We start from the raw sequence: 20981 nt of genomic DNA on the forward strand, positions 1-20981 counted from the left end.
GTGGCGGGCTGGGCATTGGAGTACCCGGGGCTTATGGTCCTGGGCGACTTCAATGTCCATGCTGATGACACGGCCTCCACTCAGGCGATGGACCTAGTGTCTTCCATGGTGACACTGGGGCTCTCTCAATTTGTCACAACTCCCACGCATCAGGCCAGACACATATTAGACCTGATCTTTGCGTCTGGGATTTTGGTGAACGATATCGCAGCTGAAGCCATGGTTGGATCACCTAGCCCTTAAGGCCTGTATGGGCGGAGACCCTATTTTGGCTGGCCCCGGGGCCTGATGGACCCGGAACGGTTCCAAACAGCCCTGAGGGATCCCTGGCCCACTGGCAATTCCCTCGATGACCTGGTGGAAGTCTGGCAAGGCCAGCTATCCAGGGCCATCGATGAAATTGCACCTCGGCGCCCTCGTGTGACGCTGGCTCCATGGTATACCTTGGAGTTGCGCCAGCTGAAACAAGGGCTCAGACAACTAGAGAGGCGGTGGAGGCATACTCGGGATGAAGCGACGAGAACATCCTATAGAAGGTTTATGAGGTCTTATGAGATGGCAGTTAAGGCTGCAAAGAAAGACTACTTTGCAACCAAGATTGCATCTGCAAATTCACGCCCAGCACAATTGTTTAGAGTAATTGGGGATCTTATAACATTGCCACAAGGCAAACCAAACGTTAGAGAATTAGAGATAGGCTGTGAGGCATTTGCGAAATACTTTGCAGATAAAATCTCGTCGCTCCGCCAAGACCTGCCTATCACATTAGATACAGTAAGTGAAATTGAGGCTCCGCGCCTGTCTTTGGATTTAGTGCTGGGCCACTTCGAGCCACTCAGCCTGGAGGAAGTCGATGGAATCCTCTCTGCTGCCCGCCCAACAACATGTGATTTGGACCCTTGCCCCTCTTGGCTGATTAAATCTTGCCAGAGGGAGCTTAGATGTCCTTTACGGGACATCATAAATAGATCCCTCCTAGAGGGGCGTTTTCCAACACCTCTGAAAGAGGCCTTGGTCCACCCCCTCCTGAAAAAATGTACAGCAGACTCGGCCGAATTGGCAAATTATCGACCGGTGTCTAATTTACCATTTTTAGGTAAAATTATTGAGAGGGCAGTGGCGTTGCAGCTACAGAGGTTTCTAGATGACGCTTCTGTCCTAGACCCGTGCCAGTCTGGTTTCCGGCCGGGCCATGGGACGGAGACGGTCCTGGTCGCCTTGGTAGATGACCTCCAGCAGCAACTGGATCGAGGCGGTGTGGCGGTGCTGATATTACTAGACCTGTCGGCGGCATTTGATACAGTCGACCATCAGCTACTGATCCACCGCCTCGCCGACATAGGGGTTAGGGGGTTGGCCTTACAATGGCTTTCCTCCTTCCTCATGGGTCAGTGACAAAGGGTAGCGATTGCGGGTGAGCGGTCCCAGAGGCGCACACTAGATTGTGGGGTGCCTCAGGGAGCAGTTCTCTCCCCGATGTTATTTAACATCTATATGCGCCCCCTTGCCCAGATTGCCTGGAGGTTTGGGCTGGATTGCCATCAATATGCAGATGACACCCAGCTCTATCTGCTAATGGACGGCCGGCCCGCCTCCGTCCCAGGGAATCTGGACCAGGCTTTACAGGCTGTTGCAACGTGGCTTAGGCTGAGTGGGCTGAAGCTGAACCCGGCGAAGACAGAGGTTCTCTGTGTGGGTCGTGGCGCTCTGGGGAAGGAAATATCTCTCCCGGCCTTCGACGGGGCGCCGCTGAAGGCGGCGCAACAGGTAAAGAGCTTGGGTGTTTTACTGGAGCCTTCACTATCAATGGAGGCCCAGATAACAGCCACTGCCAAGTCAGCATTTTTCCATCTGAGGCGGGCGAGGCAGTTGGCCCCTTTCCTAGAGCGTGGGACCTAGCAACAGTGATCCATGTGATGGTCACCTCAAGACTGGACTACTGTAACACCCTCTACATGGGGCTGCCTTTGTGCCGGACCCGGAGGTTGCAGCTAGTGCAGAATGCGGCGGCCAGGCTGCTGCTAGGTCTCCCAAGGTGGGAGCATATACGGCCGGGGCTACGCGGACTGCATTGGCTGCCGATTGTATACCGGGTCCAGTACAAAGTGCTGGTCATTACCTTTAAAGCCCTATATGGCCGAGGACCGACCTACCTGAGGGACCGTCTCTCCCCGTACGAGCCCCAGAGAGCACTGAGGTCAGTAGGAAAAAACAAACTGACCATCCCTGGGCCAAAAGAAGTTAAACTTCAGAATACCCGCGCACGGGCCTTTTCCACCGCGGCCCCATACCTTTGGAATCAGCTCCCAGAAGAGGTGCGGGCCCTGCGGAATCTTGATCAGTTCCGCAGGGCCTGCAAGACCACCCTCTTCAAGCTGGCGTTCATGAACTGCTGAATTATAGTTTGTAACAAAGGAAAACGCCAAAACGGTTCGGTTCAGGGACCTTTGTTATTATTATGTCAACTGACAGGGATAGCGTCAAAACAACAATGTTACTGTCAGATTTAGTAATGTTTTAATTAAGTATTGACTGGTTTTTAAATAATGTTAATCTAATGTTTTTATCCACTGTATTGTTTGCTTATGGATGTTGTTAGCCGCCCTGAGCCTGCTTCGGCGGGGGAGGGTGGAAAATAAATACAATTTTTATTTATATTTATTTATTTATAATAAACCTGGGGAAGGAGGTGGTTTCATAATGAAGCTTCAAGGGTTGGGAAGGATTGAATTCCTTCTCTCTTTCTTCCTGCAGCCTCAGTCCAAATCAGGGCCCTTGAAGCTGCAGTTTCCTTTTTAAAGAAGTAGTGGGAAGAATCTCGTCATGGATTTTGCAACGTCTTGCCTGGGTTAGTCCCAAAGAGATACAACAACAGAGTGAACCCAGCTCAAAGTCTTTAGCATTGGGTACTTTTACAGATAATGTTATAGTGACTAATTAATACCTGGTGGATTATTTAACTCCCTCTTAATTTCCTTTATATTTCCTTTGCATGAAGGATTTCACGATGACTTTATACCTCAGACATTACTGGAAAGATGAAAGACTTGCATTTCCTAGCACGCGAAACAAAAGCATGACCTTTGATGGAAGACTCATAAAAAAGATCTGGGTACCTGATGTATTTTTTGTGCACTCCAAAAGATCATTCATCCATGACACAACTGTAGAAAATGTTATGCTACGTGTCTACCCAGATGGCAATGTTCTCTTCAGTTTAAGGTAAGTACAATGTCCTTTCCCCCACAGTTTCAGGACAGCAAATACAGAAGTGGGAAGAATGCCAGTTAATTGTGATGTAGACATTGGGTGTGTTCAGACTACACTAAATAATGTGTTTTGCATGTGGATTTTTGCTATTCTTACAGTAAAAATCCAATTGCAAAATGCATTATTTAGTGTAGGGTGAACACAAAGAACAGGCATGGAAGGTCTATTTACAAGAGCCTGTGATAACAATCACAGATTTCTACCACTCAGGGCATATCTACACAATATACCCAACATACTGGGTCATGGGCAAGTTACTGGACATAGATAGACATACATGGGGGGTAGAATAACTTTAAAAAGTGCTCATTCACTTTGAACTGAGGGGAAGTACTGTGGCTGATTCTGCACTACACGCTTGTGTTGGTGTTCAGTCGAGTCTGTTTCCCCCAACTCAGATTATTTATTTCTGCAGCACAGCCTCCCCACCCAGTACATCCCTGGGATTGGTTTCTGCACTAACATTATCCCGGAGCATTCCCTGTAGCTCTTCCTGTCGCTCTTCAGTGTTTCTGTCATTGAAATCTCCACCTCCTGGGTTTTTTTCCATTGGAGGCGTGGTTTTGATACAAAGCGACCAATTGTCAACAACCTTACAGGCTGCATTGTTTTATGTGGTTGCTTTAAACCAGCATGCTGATTGGCATGCTGATTGGCCGCCAGTGCTTGAAACGCTTTGTTTTCAATAAGGTTTGAGAATCGCCATTTGCCCCAAACCTGCTCCTGCAGTATGCCAACAAATGGCAGTGTGGCAGTAAACTGACATCAGAGAGCACCTGTAGAAATAGAAGATAATAAAGTCCATGGGGAATGCTGCTCTCCATTGAACATTATGCTAAAAAGAGTGGAGGGGAGAAGGTTTCTCTTGCAGAGAGTGTGGGGGCCAGAGAGATGGGAGAAAGAGCAGAGAGATGGGAGCTTCCCCCCTTCTCACCTATGTTACTGTCCATCACCACAAGCCTCCTGTCTCTCCCCCCCACCTCCCGGTGCCTACAGGGTGCCACTGGGCACTCCCCAACCCACCCTGCTGCTCTCAACTTTCCAAGTTGTAGATGTGGGAAGCTGAGAACAGCTGGAAGGTGTGCCAATGTGAGCTCTCCTCCGAGACTGGCTTCTTGCAGGGAGAGAAGTTTCCATTTCCCCTCCCACTCAACTTTTGGTAGCAGAAAAGGTGGGGAAGGTTTCGTCCTTTTCTCTAGTTCCATGTGCCCTAGGAAGAACAAGAGTTATATGACTGCAAATTCCACAGTTTTTGATGCATAGTTTAAAAGCAGAGACTGGGGACTTCTTCCAATAAGGTCAGAGTATTAAGTTGTTAGTTCGGTAGAAGGGGATCTCCAGCAACAGGATTTTGGGGACACTGCAAGAGTTCAAGAGGCAAGAAGGCTGTATTCCATGAGTGAAAATCTTTCCACTCATAGACGAATTATGTATGTTTTGAACAGTGCAAGGCACTATATACATTCTAAGTCTTATCATATAAAAAAGAATGTAATGTATTTCATCTAAGCTTGAATTCTCCCCTTAATGTTTGGTTGACCACTATACCCTGTGGTATATGGTTGATTATAAACTGTGGCTTGATCAGACTTTTATGACATCTGAATGCAGACCAAACTTGGATTTCAAAATAGGGATTTTATCTGGTGTGTTAACCACAATTTGTGCTAATTGAGATTTGTTGCTTGAAATAAGATTTATGCTTGAATTCAACAGTCACAGTTCATTGAATGGCAACACCATTTGTCTTTAGGAATGATTGCCTCCCTGTTGAGAGGCAAAGGGCTTATACACACACTAGGATTAATTTAATTTAAAATATGTGTACTCCACTCTACCAACTCAATCCCAAGCAGCAAAAGCAAATCTGACCGTTCTTATCTGTATCTGGTCCTGTTGTGTGGGGTTTTTTGATCTATACACTAGTGGCCATGTTCAGAATTAGATAGAAAGAAGTAAAGATATGCTATGTAACAACATATATATCTGTGCTACGCACTGAATATATTAAGCAAACATTCCAATATAACATCTTACAGAAGATGAACCACTGTTTTAAAACCAGAACAGCTTTTATTTTGCAAACTGTGTATGTAGATGTTTAATCACCAGATCAAGCTATATAAGATAATCCTAAACTTATGTGGTAGCATTTCTCCTGTGATGCTACTATAATGCTGACAGTGTCGTGTGTTGACACACCTGATTCTAAACAGTTGTAGAACTGTTGTATTCCTATTTGGTTGCAGTCCTTCTATCTCTTACTCCAACTTAAGCAGCAATAGCCTTACACTGTATTGTATTGATTGTGTCCCATACATCTCAGCCTGCCTTTTAGATAGATCATATGTCTAGTAGCATAGCATAAAATGGTTGCAGGATTGCGGCCAAGCCTATATAGTAAGGTGCATTACTGTTAGGGCTAGAACAAGGAGTGCTGTCGCATTTAGAAGTATTTCTAGGGCTTCAGATAAAGAGGTTTGCTTGGTAACTATGTCCTCTCAGGTTGCTGAGTGTTATTGCTCCCCCCAGAAATGGTAGTCCTATAAGCATTAGTTAGCTTTTGCCTGGGTCTTAACCATGTTCATTTCATTGTTAGTTCTGGCACTTGTCAGAGCTTGCCTTCCTGTCTGCTGAATTTTCTCCTTTGTTCTGGAAACTTGTTACTTCCCCCCTTCCCCTTCTGTCCATAAAGCTGCCTAAGGCCAAACAATACCACAGCACTAAATGTGAATTCATTTTGTCTTTTGTCAAAGATGGACAGTATTAATTAACAACAGTTCTGTGGTATTGTTCAACCAAACAATGATTGCACTTCACTTTCAGTTTTGGCAACTGTGTATGCGGAAAAGATTAAACAACTACAGCGATGAATCAGGGGGAAAACAGCACTATTTGCACCTGTTTGCAAAGACTATGGAAAAGTGGGGAGAGACCGAGAAGGGAAGTACATGATAGGACGCGGTATCTGTCATGACCATGCCTAGGCAAAAGCCAAATTTGGCCTTGAACTTTTAGAGTGCTATAAGGGAAATCCTGTCTCTGAAGAAGAAAACAGGATGGTTTCAGAATGGCTGCCCATTTAAGCCTGAAATCCACAATAGGCAAAAGCTGCATAGGTGTTCTTCTGTCTCCTTGGCAATAGAAGAAAAAGCACAGGTGCTCACTTTCTGCCCAAGTGGTTTGAATTTCTTTGAAGTCTCTCAGTTTATCGACTTTACAATTGTAACACACAGTTTTAACACATTCAACAATAAAGGTTACTTCTTAATTTGTACTGTATTACTTTTCTGACAGGATAACGGTTTCAGCTATGTGCTTCATGGACTTCACTAGGTTCCCACTAGACACGCAAAACTGCTCTCTAGAATTGGAAAGCTGTAAGTCTGTCTTGTTTTTCATACACTATATTTATATATGTTTTTAAATAGGAGATATAAAATACATGAGAGCATTTGGCCTCTTAAGACTTGGTTGGGCTCATCAAATGTTCTTGAAAATATTCTCTCAAGAACCAGGGGTCGTTTTGTAGAAAAATAGGTGGTGGAACTTATTCAGGGATTGTTATGCAGCTGCACCTACTATTCAATAGGCAAGGTGGGAAGGAGGGGGAACCCTCAGAAATGTTCAGAAGCTGTGCTCCTATGAGCTCCTACTGAATTCCTAGGCCTGCCAAGAACTATGCGTGTTTGTGAAAAGAAACAGAATAGTACTCTCTTCTCCTTAAGGAAAGAGGGAAAGATATAGGACAGCAGTGTTGTTTTGTATTTTTCTTAGTTTAATTTTGTGTAACTTAATGCTAACAAAATCAGTAGAGGTCATTGATTTGTGTATGGGTATGGCACCAGAACCTTTTTTTAGCTTCAAAAGTCCCTCAGTCTTTCTTCTTAGGGCTTGTCTCTAGACCCGATCATCCTCATTGCTATCCTCTGTACCCATTCTATTCTGTTCATATCCTTCCTGAAGGGAGGCCTCCAGAACTGTCACTGCATCACACTGGCTGCTTGTATTAACTTATGGTCCCCCTGTACCTCAAGATCTTGTCCACACACACTGCTACTCAGAAATGTATCCCCCATCCAGTATGCATGTTGCTCATTTTTGTTACCTAGATGTAGAACTTAGCACTTTCCTTGTTAAATTGCATCTTGTTCACTTCCACCCATTCAATTCTATATCTTCTATATGAAAGAATCAAATAATGAAATAGTCCCATTTGGAACTAATATAAAAAATGAAATAAACTCCTGTGCACAAGTTCTCACCACCACTAAGCAATACTGGTGATTCATGTTCAGAGTTTTGTGTTTTCAGTTTAGTTTTAAATGTATTTTAAGTTAAAAATGTATGTGCTTTTATTAAATTCAAAAACAGCAGACATGAGATCATTCATTTTTTCATCTTCTAACAGATGCATACAATGAAGAAGACTTGATGCTTTACTGGAAGCATGGCAATGAATCCCTCAGCACAGATGAGCACATCTCCCTTTCCCAATTCTTCATTGAAGAATTCAGTGCTTCTAATGGACTTGCATTCTACAGCAGCACAGGTATAGCTCTGCACATGATCAGAAGCAGTTTGTTACCATTATTTCACATGATCCAAGTCCTGACTCTTGGCACTAAAAGAAGTTTCCAGTGCCATACTTTGGCTCAAATTAAGTGTAGCTTTGCATAGTTCGTTGTAATAGTTCACATAACTGCTATCAGTTGATGATAGTATAGTCAATACTTTTTTTGCATTTTGTGTGCATGTGTGTGCACGTGTGCCTGCAAGTCATGGTGATCTTTGGCAACTCCTACTGGGGCATAAAGGACGTTCAGCTAAGTGGCTTGATAGCCTGCTTCTGTCACCCCACCCTGGTATTCTCTGGAGGTCTCCCATCTACTTGCCAGGATCAGCCCTGCTTAGCTTCCAAGATCCAACAAGAACAGGCTTTCCTGAGCTACCCAGGTCAGAGCATAGTGTCTGGCAACATACATCACACAAGGCAATGGTATAATTAATATTGATCAGGGCCAGTGCATGGGAGTAGGCAAAGTAGGCAGTCACCTAGGGCACCACCTGGCCTAGGGAGCACCACTGGGTGCCCCCTCCCTGACACATAACTCTGGCTCCTGACCACTGTCACCTAGTCCTCTCCCTTCACCAAGCTGCCCTCAACAAAGCCAAGCCACCTCCCTCTCCCCGATGTGTGACTTGGCCTCCCACCTCATCCTGTCCTGCCACCCTCCTTCCTAACATGGCCGGCAAGCACTTATTCTCACATTTTTTTTAAAAAAAATTAAAAATCAGTAAATTAAAAATGTGAAAAGTTTCAAGTTTGGCACAATTCAATTTCCCTATGTTTTTAATAATTGGGGGGGGGGGGGGCGCTAGTGGGTGATTTGTCTAGGGCGCCAGAAAGCCTAGCACTGATACTGATGATAGTATTGTCCTATGCAGATGACTAAAAATTCTGGGAATATGGAGGGGGAGCATGATTGCATTCATCAGCTCTGTTTCTGAAACACCCCCCTCCCCCCTATTGATCAGATCTTCTATTGAGGCTCTGCTGTACGTCGAACCCCCAGTCAGTATAATGAGACAAGCAGACATGATTCTTCACCACCCTCTGCATGTTATTCATCCATGGATTTTAGTCATTTTGCACAAAGTATATGCCTATTTAATAATCAAGGCTAATGAGTTTATTAGAAGTAATTTCATATTATTATAAAATGAATACAGCTTTTGAACATTATAAAATATTTTTTTTTAACATACATCAAGCCAATTGTTTATAGATTTACTTACAACATTTTAATTACAGAAATACCTGATATTTGTCATCCGAATGGCTGGAAAATAAAAAGTTTACAAGTATGTTTATCACTAAAGTTAGTATGCATGATTGTATGTATAAAGCTCAAATAAACAGCTTCCCCAGAGACATATAATTGACACATGGATTTTAGTTTCCTCTATTGTAAGGGATTTCCCCTGCAATTAATTTGATGTCCTCTATAAAAGCAAGTCTACAGTTAGTTTTCCTCCTTTACTCACTATAAGCCATATTGTTATTGCTCCATGTACTGTGTTAGTAGCTAGCTAAGTGGCCGTCCCCTAAGGGTGCTGCTGATCCAGTAATCAAACACCGCCCTGAGCCTGTTTCATCAGGGAGGGCCGGATATAAATAGAACTAAACAAACAAACAGGAAAACAGTGCATTTAATTAGGAATAACAGCAAGTGTGATTATGAAATATCCCTTAAGCCTTTACTCATGAATAGCAGTGCTGATCTCACACAGTGTTCTGTTTCAATGCAGATTAAATGGCATTGTGCAGTTGTGTTTAGTAGCCTGTATTCTGGTAATGTTGTCTTTATTCCTTATCATTTAGCAGTGGTCTGATTCTATCTATCTGTGATCCTGCATCATTTTAGAAATGGTGGTGTTTTGCTATTGTTATATATTATATGCAGATTTACAGAACAGAGATTTATTGAAATTGGACCGTAAGTTCTCTTTGATGGTTTCTGTGCTATTAAAGTTCCTTTCCTCCTGAAAGTTTCACCAAGAAGCCATCATTTCTTGTCAGCTCTTACCACACTGTTTAAGAGATGCTGCAATGCTTAAATAGGCCAAGTATGTAGGACAAACCAAAGATTTAGTTCAATGGGAGTAGCCTATAGCATTGTTTTTTGGTTTCTGATGTATCTACAGAAGGTCACAGGATCCAAAGAACCTATAATCTAATTCAACAAGCCCAAGAGGGCTTTGGATGGGTTTCCCTAGCAGAAGTCCTTCAAGTGTCACGACAAACTGCTTTGGAAATTCCGGGAAGGAAAAAGTACAAATAAAATCAAATCCAAACTGGTATATGCAAATTTTTGAGTGCACCATAAAGTGGCTCTTCAGAATGCAGCTATGGTGTGTTCCATTCGCAATGGCAGTGATCTCAAAGTCAACCAGGTAAGCTTAAAAAACTTAAAGGATTTTAAGCAAAGGGAAACAGACACTGGGGGAGTAAAGCTGCAGTATATAAAGACAATTCCAAATTCTAAGAATGATATTTAAGTAAGTAAAGTACACAGGAAGTATCAAGCACAGCAAAGTGGAAGAAAAACAGGGCAGAGATATTAATACATGTTTGTGTTTTTCAACAGGTTGGTACAATAGACTTTTTATAAATTTTGGCCTAAGGAGGCATATTTTCTTTTTTGTTCTACAATCCTATTTCCCATCGATGCTCATGGTGATGCTGTCATGGGTTTCATTTTGGATTGACCGAAGAGCTGTTCCTGCTAGAGTATCACTGGGTAAGTTCTCTCTGAAAGATGTTTTGGAGTATATTAAGAAAAGACCTTTTGGTGTGTTAAGAAGTGAGAAAATTAGTTAGCTATACTGGCCTTCCCACAAGCTTGAAGAAGTTGTGTGTCAATAAATAAGAATTAGAGAAACTGCATTATCGTGTTCTTCCTCTGCACATTGACATTTAATTATTGAACAAAGGAACATAACTTCTCTTCCATATTGCTGCTGTACCACAAAGTTGTGTGCTAATCTCAAATGGCCATGAGAACATCAAACATGCCTGCAAGTAGTCAAGCTTGTCTGTTTAAAATAATTAAAAAACATCAGTCATGCAATTTCTTTTAGAGGACTAACTTTTTTAAAATCACATTTTATTGAGGAAGTTGTTCAGTTCCTTCAAACTGTTCTTCAGGTTAAATGTTCAAAAAATCAAGATCAACACAAGTGGGTGGGGAAGAGGAATGGCAGCAGAAAGAAAAAACTTATGAGAAGAAAAGAAACTCAGCACTCTGTAGTTCTTAACAATATTTAGATGGATACATAGACTGTGTTACCCAGAATGTCAAGAATGAATGTGGGCATACAGTAGCGAACAACCAGCTTGTCTGGAAACACAACTGAAGGAAAACATGCCCCACAAAACATGGAGCATGTTTTCAAAAGATTCAGGGACAACAAAAACAAACTTTTAATTATGCAAAGATCACCAATCACCCTTGGCCACGTTTCCATATGTACTCCTGTTTTCTGTAAGGCCTTTGAATGAAACAGATGGGCTATGGTTGAATAGGACTCAAGGGGCCGGGGGGGGGGGGGGAGGAGACAGTTATATGGAAATTACAGATGGAGCTGCACAGAAGCAAACATCATAAGTGACAGAAGGGAATAAGGCAGCAGCCAAAGGTAGGGAATATGGGTATAGTCAGCTGGGAATGTTGAGTTGGAGATGGCACTCAACCAGCTTCACATGTTATGGCTCTATTTCCATGCATGTTCCTATGATTAGGTAGGCATCTCATGTGATACTGTCATATTCAATAGGTTTTTTTTAAAGAGCTTGGGTTAAGAAACAGAATTCTTATAGTTTTCCTTATGAATAAAAGTAAGAATGTCCTTTGGAACAGACAAGCAAGGATTTGTTTTGTGGAGCCAGTAAATAAGGCATATGTTTTCTTTAATTATTCATTAGAGCAGTACCTAGAAACCAAGCAGCTTCTCTCCTTTCTGTTTCTTTCCCCTGTCAAGAATCAATATGGCTAAAGCAAAAAACCCCCAAACCTTTGGCTTTAATGGACATTTGTGTCCTATCCTGTGAGCCACTGTTTCAACATAGCTGCTCACAGAATCAGGCCATGTTTAATTGCTGAAGATTTAAAAATGAATGCTTGATTTCCCATTACTCATTAACAGAGCAATATTCCAAGAAGCTGATTGTGTGGTGTCTTGCTGCTTACTTAAGGGATGCTCTTGAGAGCTGTAAGTTTAAAAACAAAAAAAACAAAAAGCTCACGGAGTTTGTTAACATATTGATTAAGATTCATGGCCTGTACCCTACCACTCTATTATGTGAAGTCTGAAGCTTCCTTCCAGACTAACAAGCCTTCTTTTAACTTAAAGGGCTCTTCCTGCAATGGAACTTCCTCCAGCCATCGTTTTAAAGCAGGAAACTGTTTTTTTTTTTTTAAAAAGATACTAGCAAGATGCCTACCATTAAATGATGAGAATGTGCATTAAATGTTAACCTAGAGAGGGGTGGGTAGATGGGTGTCAGCCCATTTCTTTCCTTTGCCTGGCCTTTCTTTCCTTTGACCCTTGCTTCCTCTTTTCTCTGTCCCTTGGATATGTCAACATTTTCTGCCATCTGGCCTGTACCTTCAACTGTTTCCCTCATCCATTAACAGTACTGTTCTGCTATACCCCATCCTTGCTGCAGTGTTTGCAAGATGCATAGCAATTAGGTGTCTTTACATAATGGAGAAGGATAAGAGTTTTTGTTTCTTGTTGGCTCAAGATATTGGAAAACATAGTTCTGTATTATGATTCTATTTTCAGAAAGTACATCACTTCCAACAAAGCTATACTGATTTCCAAAGTGAAAGTTTTTCTAATACTGCTTACAAAAACATAATAAATACTTTAACAAAGTTATATGAACATTCAATATATTTGTGTTTTATCAAAAGTCCATATTTTTCTAAAAATCCACCATGTATCACTAACACATAGGTAATACTTCAAACAGCATATATACAGATTGGAAGCTGTACAAACAGCTTATATACAGATTGGAACCCAAATATCTATATTTCAGTAATTGACCCTATGGATAGTTGACGATTACTCAGTTCATTTCAGAACCACTGTCCTTTTTAAAGGTCCCAAATATATCCAACTCTTCTAGTCATGCAACTTCAGCAAGGCTTCCCATATTCTTAAGGTCTGCCATTAGATTGAAACATCACATATGTATGTGCTCATCACAGAAACACAAAACATTAAACTTCTAACATATGTAGAAACTGTAAAGCTTATGCCAAATTCCTGTAATCAGTCAACTTCAAAGACTCTTCTTTCAATTGAATATTGCAAGAAGTTCTGGATTCCCCTTACCCTCATGCAACCCAAGATATTCTGCACCCCCCCCCCCGGCCTGTTGATATTTATGAAAATGAGCTGTATTGAAAGCCCTGATATATCTAATTACAAACAGTCAGAGTGTGGATTAATACAGCTGCAAAATGGAGCTATGGAAAGATGGGGGGGGGGCGGAATATATATGAGCAGCCAGTGTGATGCAGTAGCAAAAAAAGCTAATGCAATCTTGGGGTGTATCAACAGAAGCATAACATCCAAATCACAATATGTCATAGTCCTGCTATACACCACATTGGTCAGGCCCCACCTGGAGTATTGTGTGCAGTTCTGGAGGTCTCACTTCAAGGACATGGACAGAATGGAGCAGGTGCAGAGGATAGCAATGAGGATGATGGGGGCCTGGAGACCAAGCTCTATGAAGAAAGGCTGATGGACATGGAAATGTTCAGTCCGAGAAGAGGAGGCTGAGGGGGGACATGATTGCTCTCTTTCTTCATGTTTTCACTAATCTCTTGTTTTTTGTGCCCCAAACTGCCCCAATATTGTTCAGTATGCTGGCCTACAATATAGGTTCCTCATGAATACTATGCAGATTTTATTGCTTTCTATTATTTTAATATTTGTGGAATACAAACATATCTGTTTAAGGCAACAAGACAATCAATATAGGAAAGTCTTTATCTTTAAAAGTTACCTCCTGAGCTGAACCATTACATTGCAGCTTTGCTCCTTCTATGAGAATGCCCTCCTGAACAATTCCGTATTGCACATTTTGTGGAATAAAGCATGGGTGCCTTCCTAATAGTTTCATAGATTGCTCCACAATGTGGGAATCATCACAGAATCTGCCCCATTAAGAATAATCACACTGAACTAGGGAACACTTTCCAAGGAGAAGGGGAAGCCAAGCATCTGGCTACCTCAGGTTATTGCCAGTGTTTTCAGGGGAATAGCACTGAAGGTTTGGGGGAAATCCAATTATCCCACTAACCTTGCATTGCCACCAAATCAAGTTAGTAGAAAAACGGCAACAACATCGCAAATCTAGAGTGCTCAATTATTCCCTGTGATGTATATTTTTTGACTAAGGTGGGAAGGAAGGCCATCAACCTTTTGTAAACAGGTGATATTACTGTGTGTACTTTAGCAAAATACAGGAACTAACTGGTATTGCCCTTTGATTTGTAGGTATAACCACTGTGCTTACAATGTCAACCATAATCACAGGAGTAAGTGCCTCAATGCCTCAGGTGTCTTACATAAAAGCTGTGGATATATACTTGTGGATCAGTTTCCTCTTTGTGTTCCTGTCTGTCATTGAATATGCAGCTGTAAATTATCTCACCACAGTGGAAGAACGAAAGCAGCTGAAAAAGAAAGGGAAGGTATAAACCTGCATGTTTCAATCACAAAAAACACCATGTAAATTGAATTGCATACAAACCTCAGTTGTGCAAACAGACGGGCACTTCTGTTCACGCAAGGCTGGTATGAGGAGGGGGTGTAGTTTCTGCTAGTTCTGTTTTCTTATTTCAGCCTGTGTTGCATCCCATGATGTTATCAAGGGGTGTCAGATTTCAATAATAACTTTAGCAGTGTGCAGAGGTCTGCAGTAGGGATGGACTAGAAATGGTAAACAAACAAAAGTTCATCATGAAAATTTTGGCCTGTTCAGTTTGCAAACTGAGCTTCATAAACTGAAGTACCACAACAAACTTCTCCAAAACTCAGGGAACAGTTGTTTGTTGTTTATGACCCTCTGTACTGCTCTTCACTAGAAACAGCTGAGAAGTTGGGAGCTCCCCACCGCTCAGCTGTTCAGTTTAAATGGCCCAAGGCCATTTAAACCAGCAGCTGATAGATGATAGAGCCTGCTGTCTCAGCTGCAGGCTCCCTCATGCGGCCTGGTTGAAAGGGGCTGCAGGAGGGAGCCCAAGACAGCAGAGCCAGCAGGGACAGTTCTCCCCACCAGCTCAGCAATATTGGGCTCCCTCCTGCAGCCCCTTTAAATTGGGCTGAAAGAGGCAGCCCACAGCTGAGATGGCAGGGAGAGCTCTCCCCACTGTCCAGCTGCAGGCTCCCTCATTAAGTCCATTTAAAGGGGTTACACCAGGGAGCCAGAGGCAGCTGAGCTGGTGCACAGAGCCTGTTCTGCACCACCCTGGCTGTCTTGGACTCGCACACTACATCATTTAAAGGCCCGGAAGCCTGCAAGTGCCTCTGGTTCCCTAGCATAGCCCTTTTAAATGGGCTGCACCAACCATGAGAAAAGGAGACAGGACTAGTGGAGAAGGTGCTTCCCATCTCCCTCCCTCCCCACCAGCTCAGTGGTCTTAGGCTCCCTCATGCAGTTCCTTTAAACTGAGCTGCAAGAGGGAGTAAGTAGCCCCTTTAAACCAGCTGCACCAGTCATGAGAAAAGGAGACAGGATTGTTGGGGAAGAGGCAACCTATCTCTGTGTCTCCTGGTCACATGGCCAGGAGAAAGAGGGGCAAATCTCCTGAAAGTGGGAGCATGGGCACAACAGTTTCATGCTCACTAGTGCAGCCCATTTAAAGGGGCTGGATGAGGGAGTCCAAGACACTGAGCTGGTGGGGAGAACTGTGCTAGGGTTGCCAGGTCCAACTCAGGAAATATCTGGGAACCTTGGGGGTGGAGCCAGGAGACCTTGGGGGTAGAACCAAGAGCAAGGTTGTGACAAGCACCACTGAACTCCAAAGGAAGTTCTGGCCATCACATTTAAGGGAACCACACTCCTTTTAAACAACCCCCCTTCACTGGAAATAATGGAGGATGGGGGCACCTTCTTTTGGGGCTCATAGAATTGGAACCCCTGGTCCAATCTTTTTGAAATTGTTTTTTTTTTAGAAGAGGCAATGTTATGCTAAAAATCTGATGCCTCTGCCTCAAAAAACAGCCCCTCAGAGACCCATGGATCTATTCTGCAAGTTAAGCTCTGTTCACAATTATTTGAATCCAGCCTATTGTGTGCAATAGCCTTGCTTTGTGATGTCTATGCTGTGACTATATTGACTATCAGGTAGACCTTGGGTGCTGATGGATCCTGGAGTTGTTTAATGGCCATTTTACCTAGATCTTTGGACTCTTGAGCTTTGACAGCACTTCTTCACAGTCTCTGTTCACACTATTCTTTCACCTGTCTATTCCCAGTTGGGGTCTCTTGTAATCTTCTTGCCTCTGTGGTTCTCAGTGAGTCCAGGCCCTGATAGTATGTTTTGTCTTATCTATCTATAATTCCTGTCTCTCCTCTCACCCTGGAAAAAGAACCCCTCCCTTCCCACTGACATTTACATTGCTTTCAAACACACTTTCAATTCACTTCACAATTATATTCTACTTCACTTGCACATGATCTCTAAAGTGCATTGAAAGGAGTAAAAGTGCATCATTCTGTGTGTGTGTGTGTGCGCAAATGCCTTCCTGTTTGTTTGGACCTTTCTTACTTTCCTATATAGCATCAAGTTACGTTCTACCATATTTCCCCTTGTACATAAAGGTGCCAGAGGAAAGAGCTTCCAGTGTACTGTTGCAGCAAAACTGTTATCATGTATCATGACTATCATTGATTGCCTGTATATCATTCTACTTAAGGACAAGGCATCATTGTCATTTCTTTGCTTCACTGGTGAGCTGCACCTTGCTATCAGTTGATGTTCATGAATTGGTATCCATCTTTATTTTTTTGTAAAGTGAGATATGTACAGAACACAGATTTCCTAGTGGTTTCTCTCTGCACCAGAATGCTATGGTTATTTTTGATTGACTAGACACATCACATGATAATAGTTACATAATTAGAATATCCATTCTGACAAAAACCAAACATTTTGTTTTTAACAAGCCTTTCCCATTATTCACAAAAAATTGCTAACAGTGAATTTTAGACTGTTTTCCCAAATGACACTTCAGAGTGGTATTTGCATGTCCAGTGTCTATAATTAGTATGAAAAATTTAATTGGCAAGAATGTAAATTCTTTTTTTACAACTCATATACTTTCTACTTAGCAATATTCATAGGTAAAACATTCCATATGAAAGGACTTATGCAATGCAAAACTATGAATGTTTACTCAGAAGATCCCAATTGGTTCAATGAGAAAGACTAAGATTGTAGCCTTGATGTTACTCATGAAAACACCCTTGCTTGTTGATTATTTTCAACAAGAAAATATTAAAAAGAAAGTCCTGAAATTGCACCAGCACACAAACCTCCTCTTATCCAGTCAATGATAATCATTTTTGTTTTTAGGCTGCTGGAACATATAACATCGATGCAGTGCAAGCAATGGCATTTGATGGCTGTTACCATGACACGGATACTGATATTGACCTGACCACCTATTCTGTCCATTCTGAAGAGAGCTCAACACGAGGGAGAACACCCAGTATCACCAATCTAGAAGAACCTCGCATAAGGAGGAAAAGATCCTTGAAAGGGAATGTGGGCAGAATTATTCTGCAGAACAATCATGTCATTGACACATATTCCAGGATTATATTTCCTATTGTATACATCATATTCAACTTTTTTTACTGGGGTTTGTATATATGACAAAAAGAACTGCAACTGATGGTCTTTGCCTTTGAGCACATCAGAAAATGCATGTTAAAACATGCATGCCACAATCAACACAGGCAATTCAGAGTCAGAAGAAGAGATTCTGATAACAAAGTGATTTTCTCCCTAACTGTGGAACGTTAACTAAAAAGGAAGCTCCAGCGACTCTCTACATTTCTAAATAAGTGGTTTTTCAACTGTGTTGCCTTGCACAGCAGCAGTATGGTACTTCTACTTCTGCAGCTACTCTAGTGACTGTGGTTACATAAGGTTTCCTGCAATGCTGCTGAATAGTTTACAATTTATAACATTGCCAATGTTATCCTCTCTTCACACATATTCATCCCTACTCTTGCCTATGTTTTATCATCATCTGTAAGTCAAACCTTAGATGATTTTCAAAAGCTAATTCTGGTTGTGTGATGAATTATAAATTAACTATTATAAAGGATGGTGGCTGGGTTGGTGCACCCTGTATACTATTAAAGACACAGAATGTAGGCCAGATTCTTATACTCTACCTAACCCTTAAATATGTGTTGAATGACTGATGATTAGTCATTTTATATGAAGGAGCATAGCCCCCAAGAATCTAAAAAAAGAAACTCTAGTGGGAATTATATCTGAAATGTGGTGCATTAAAACAATGCAGAACAGTATCAATATCATAGATCAAACTTTGAGTCCAGTGGCACCTTCACAACCAGCAAGTTTATTCAGAGTGTGAGCTCATACCTTTTATAAACTTTTGTTGGTCTTAAAGGTGCCACTGGACTCAAAATCTGCTCTGCTGCTTCAGACCAACATGGCTGCCCACCTGGATCTAGTATCAATACCATATTCACCAAAATTTGAAGAAGTGGCCTTATAGTCTGGCCCTAGGTATGTACTTAGAAGTGAATGCCACTAGTGTTAGTGGATGTACTTCCACATTACTGTACAGAGGACTGCACTCAATGGAGGTGTGGCATGAAGCTGTGTGCGTCTTTGTGTGAGATTTTAAAAACAGAAAAAACGAGCTTGAGGGCTGCAGGTAGGTGGAGGTGGAGCAAGAATGGGCTACTTAACCTTTTTTCCTCTCTGCTCAAGACACCTTCCACCAACTTCTTATTTTTGGGGGGGGGGGGGGGCGCTGGGGGAATATTATGGGAAAGATACGTGTATCTGTTGTCCCATTTAAGCTTGGACCGTGAGTTCAGGTAGTTTCCCAATTTGATATAAAATTGACATTGTTTGAGAACCAAAGTACACTTACACAAGAGATTAGTTCTCCTGACACTTTAAGGCTTCAAGGTTGTTTGTGTGTGGTAGGTTACAGTTCTTAATAGGATCTGGGGTGCAATGATAAAAGGAGCAAAACCCTTTCCTCCATGTACCATTTTCTGGATGAAGGATCATCTGAAGCTGCCATTATTCATTTAAAATACAAACCACCTCTCAACCTGCTTCCAAGGTTTACAGCAAGATAATTTTTAAAAAAAATAGGAAAAAGGAAAGGTCCTCTGTGCAAGCACCAATTGTTTCTGACTCTGGGGAGATGGCAGACTTTTTACGGGGTGGTTTGCCATTGCCTTCCCCAATCAGTCATCTAGACTTTCCCCTCAGCAAGCTGGGTACTCATTTTAACCAGCTGAGTTAACCCCGAGCTGGCTACCTGAAAACCCAGCTTCCGCCAGGGATCGAACTCAGGTAATGAGCAGAGCTTAGGACTGCAGTACTACAGCTTTAACATTCTGTGCCACGGGGCAATTTCATAACATAAAACAAACAAGCAAAGGTTAAAACAATGCTTAAAAGCCAGCACAATTACTGTTCAGCACTATTACAGTAAAACAGTAAGTATAATTAAAAGCCTGGGAGAATTTCACAATGCTTCAAATGTTAAAGAGCAAGTGTCAGGTGCATAGCTGCAGGGAAGCAATTCACAGGTAAAGGAACTATTTGTTAGGTTGAGGAAAACAGGCTAGCAGCTTTTGAGGGAGCAAGTAATTTCAAATGAGCAAGCCATTTCAAATGGAAGAGGGGTTAAACACCCCTTCTTCCAATGCCAGGGACCTGATTCAATGCCTCCTTCTCCCCAGGGCGCTTTGAAGCCATAAGAAAACAGGTATCTGATCACAAATGTACAGATTTGCCATAATCAATGGTCATTAGAAAGGTCATAAGGATGCTGCAGTCACATATTGTTAAGAAGGAAAGGAAAAAGTAATGGGACAATATTAGTATTGAAAAGATGTTTCACACAATAACCTTGAATAGATATGAAGTGCTACAGAAGTCTTTTTTGCACAAATGAGTAATCCTGCCACTCTATATTGATCTCAATACCTCTTTGGGCACCATGTTAGAATTTTGGATGGGCTTGCTTTTGGGAACACCAAGAATTCCATCTTGGGTATTAACCATGTATTAAACAAATGATGCAATACAGTTGTCTGCTTACTCAAATTAATACAGGCTGCATCCATATGGAGCTTTTGCTCCAGTTTTGTGTCTAAATTAGAGTGTGTTGGAGGTGTGTGTGTTGGACATCATCCCCTAATCATCCATTTTCCATGTTTCCTCTCCACTTTGTTACAATTTTCCCCAAGTCCAGTTAAATAGGATCTTTGGGGGGAAAATATTAATCATCCTTCACAAAAGGTGTATTTTTTCAGGTCCTACTTGCCTCAGCACCACTGTCCTTGCCCAAGCCCTCTGCAGTTGCTATCTCCACCACTTGAGGGCTTTTAATATGGAAAATGACATTTCACTACAGCATGGATGCATCAATTACTAATTTTAAAAAAGAGCCCTCTGGCAGGAGGGACTGATGACTGCAGAGGCTGGAGGTGGATGGGGGCTGAAGCAAGGAAAGACTAGGAAATGCTATGCGTTCACAGTAGCTGCTGAAGGAACAGGGGAAATCATCACCATGTTGATGTAGCCTGTGTCTTCCTTCTTAGTTGCAATTACTATTACAAGCGCTGAGGGAAAACCCATTGACTATATTAGAACTGCTCCAAAATAATGTACCTTACAATATCATATGAAATTAATTTCATATGAAAACTGAGATACCAACATGGCATAATATATAGATATTTACTCACTAGTGAGCTAAAAATAAAAGAAGGCACCTTCTAAAGTGTATTTTCACTTTTATGGTTAACAAGGATTAGTCTTCCAGTACAGTGAAGGTTACTAATTATGTTCCTAAATATAATTTTTTTAAAGAGTTGGTAAAACTGTACAAAG

General features: G+C 41.9%; 1 protein-coding gene across 2 annotated transcripts in view; it reads left to right on the forward strand.

The window, feature by feature from the left end:
- GABRR3 (gamma-aminobutyric acid type A receptor subunit rho3) overlaps positions 1-18150 on the forward strand; it is a 44305-nt gene extending 26155 nt beyond the window's left edge. The window contains exons 4-9 of one of the 2 annotated variants that reach the window (XM_060234494.1): positions 2999-3222; positions 6568-6650; positions 7682-7822; positions 10422-10574; positions 14353-14393; positions 17436-18150. In XM_060234494.1, coding sequence (XP_060090477.1) covers positions 2999-3222; positions 6568-6650; positions 7682-7822; positions 10422-10574; positions 14353-14393; positions 17436-17738 — 945 coding nt within the window. In that variant the 3' untranslated portion in view covers positions 17739-18150. Of the gene's footprint in view, positions 1-2998; positions 3223-6567; positions 6651-7681; positions 7823-10421; positions 10575-14352; positions 14550-17435 lie in introns of both variants that reach the window. The other variant, XM_060234493.1, reaches the window with a different exon arrangement.
- Positions 18151-20981: the final 2831 nt, after the last annotated feature.

This window comes from Heteronotia binoei, chromosome 3, assembly GCF_032191835.1.
Source record: "Heteronotia binoei isolate CCM8104 ecotype False Entrance Well chromosome 3, APGP_CSIRO_Hbin_v1, whole genome shotgun sequence".
Classification (NCBI taxonomy): Eukaryota; Metazoa; Chordata; class Lepidosauria; order Squamata; family Gekkonidae; genus Heteronotia; species Heteronotia binoei.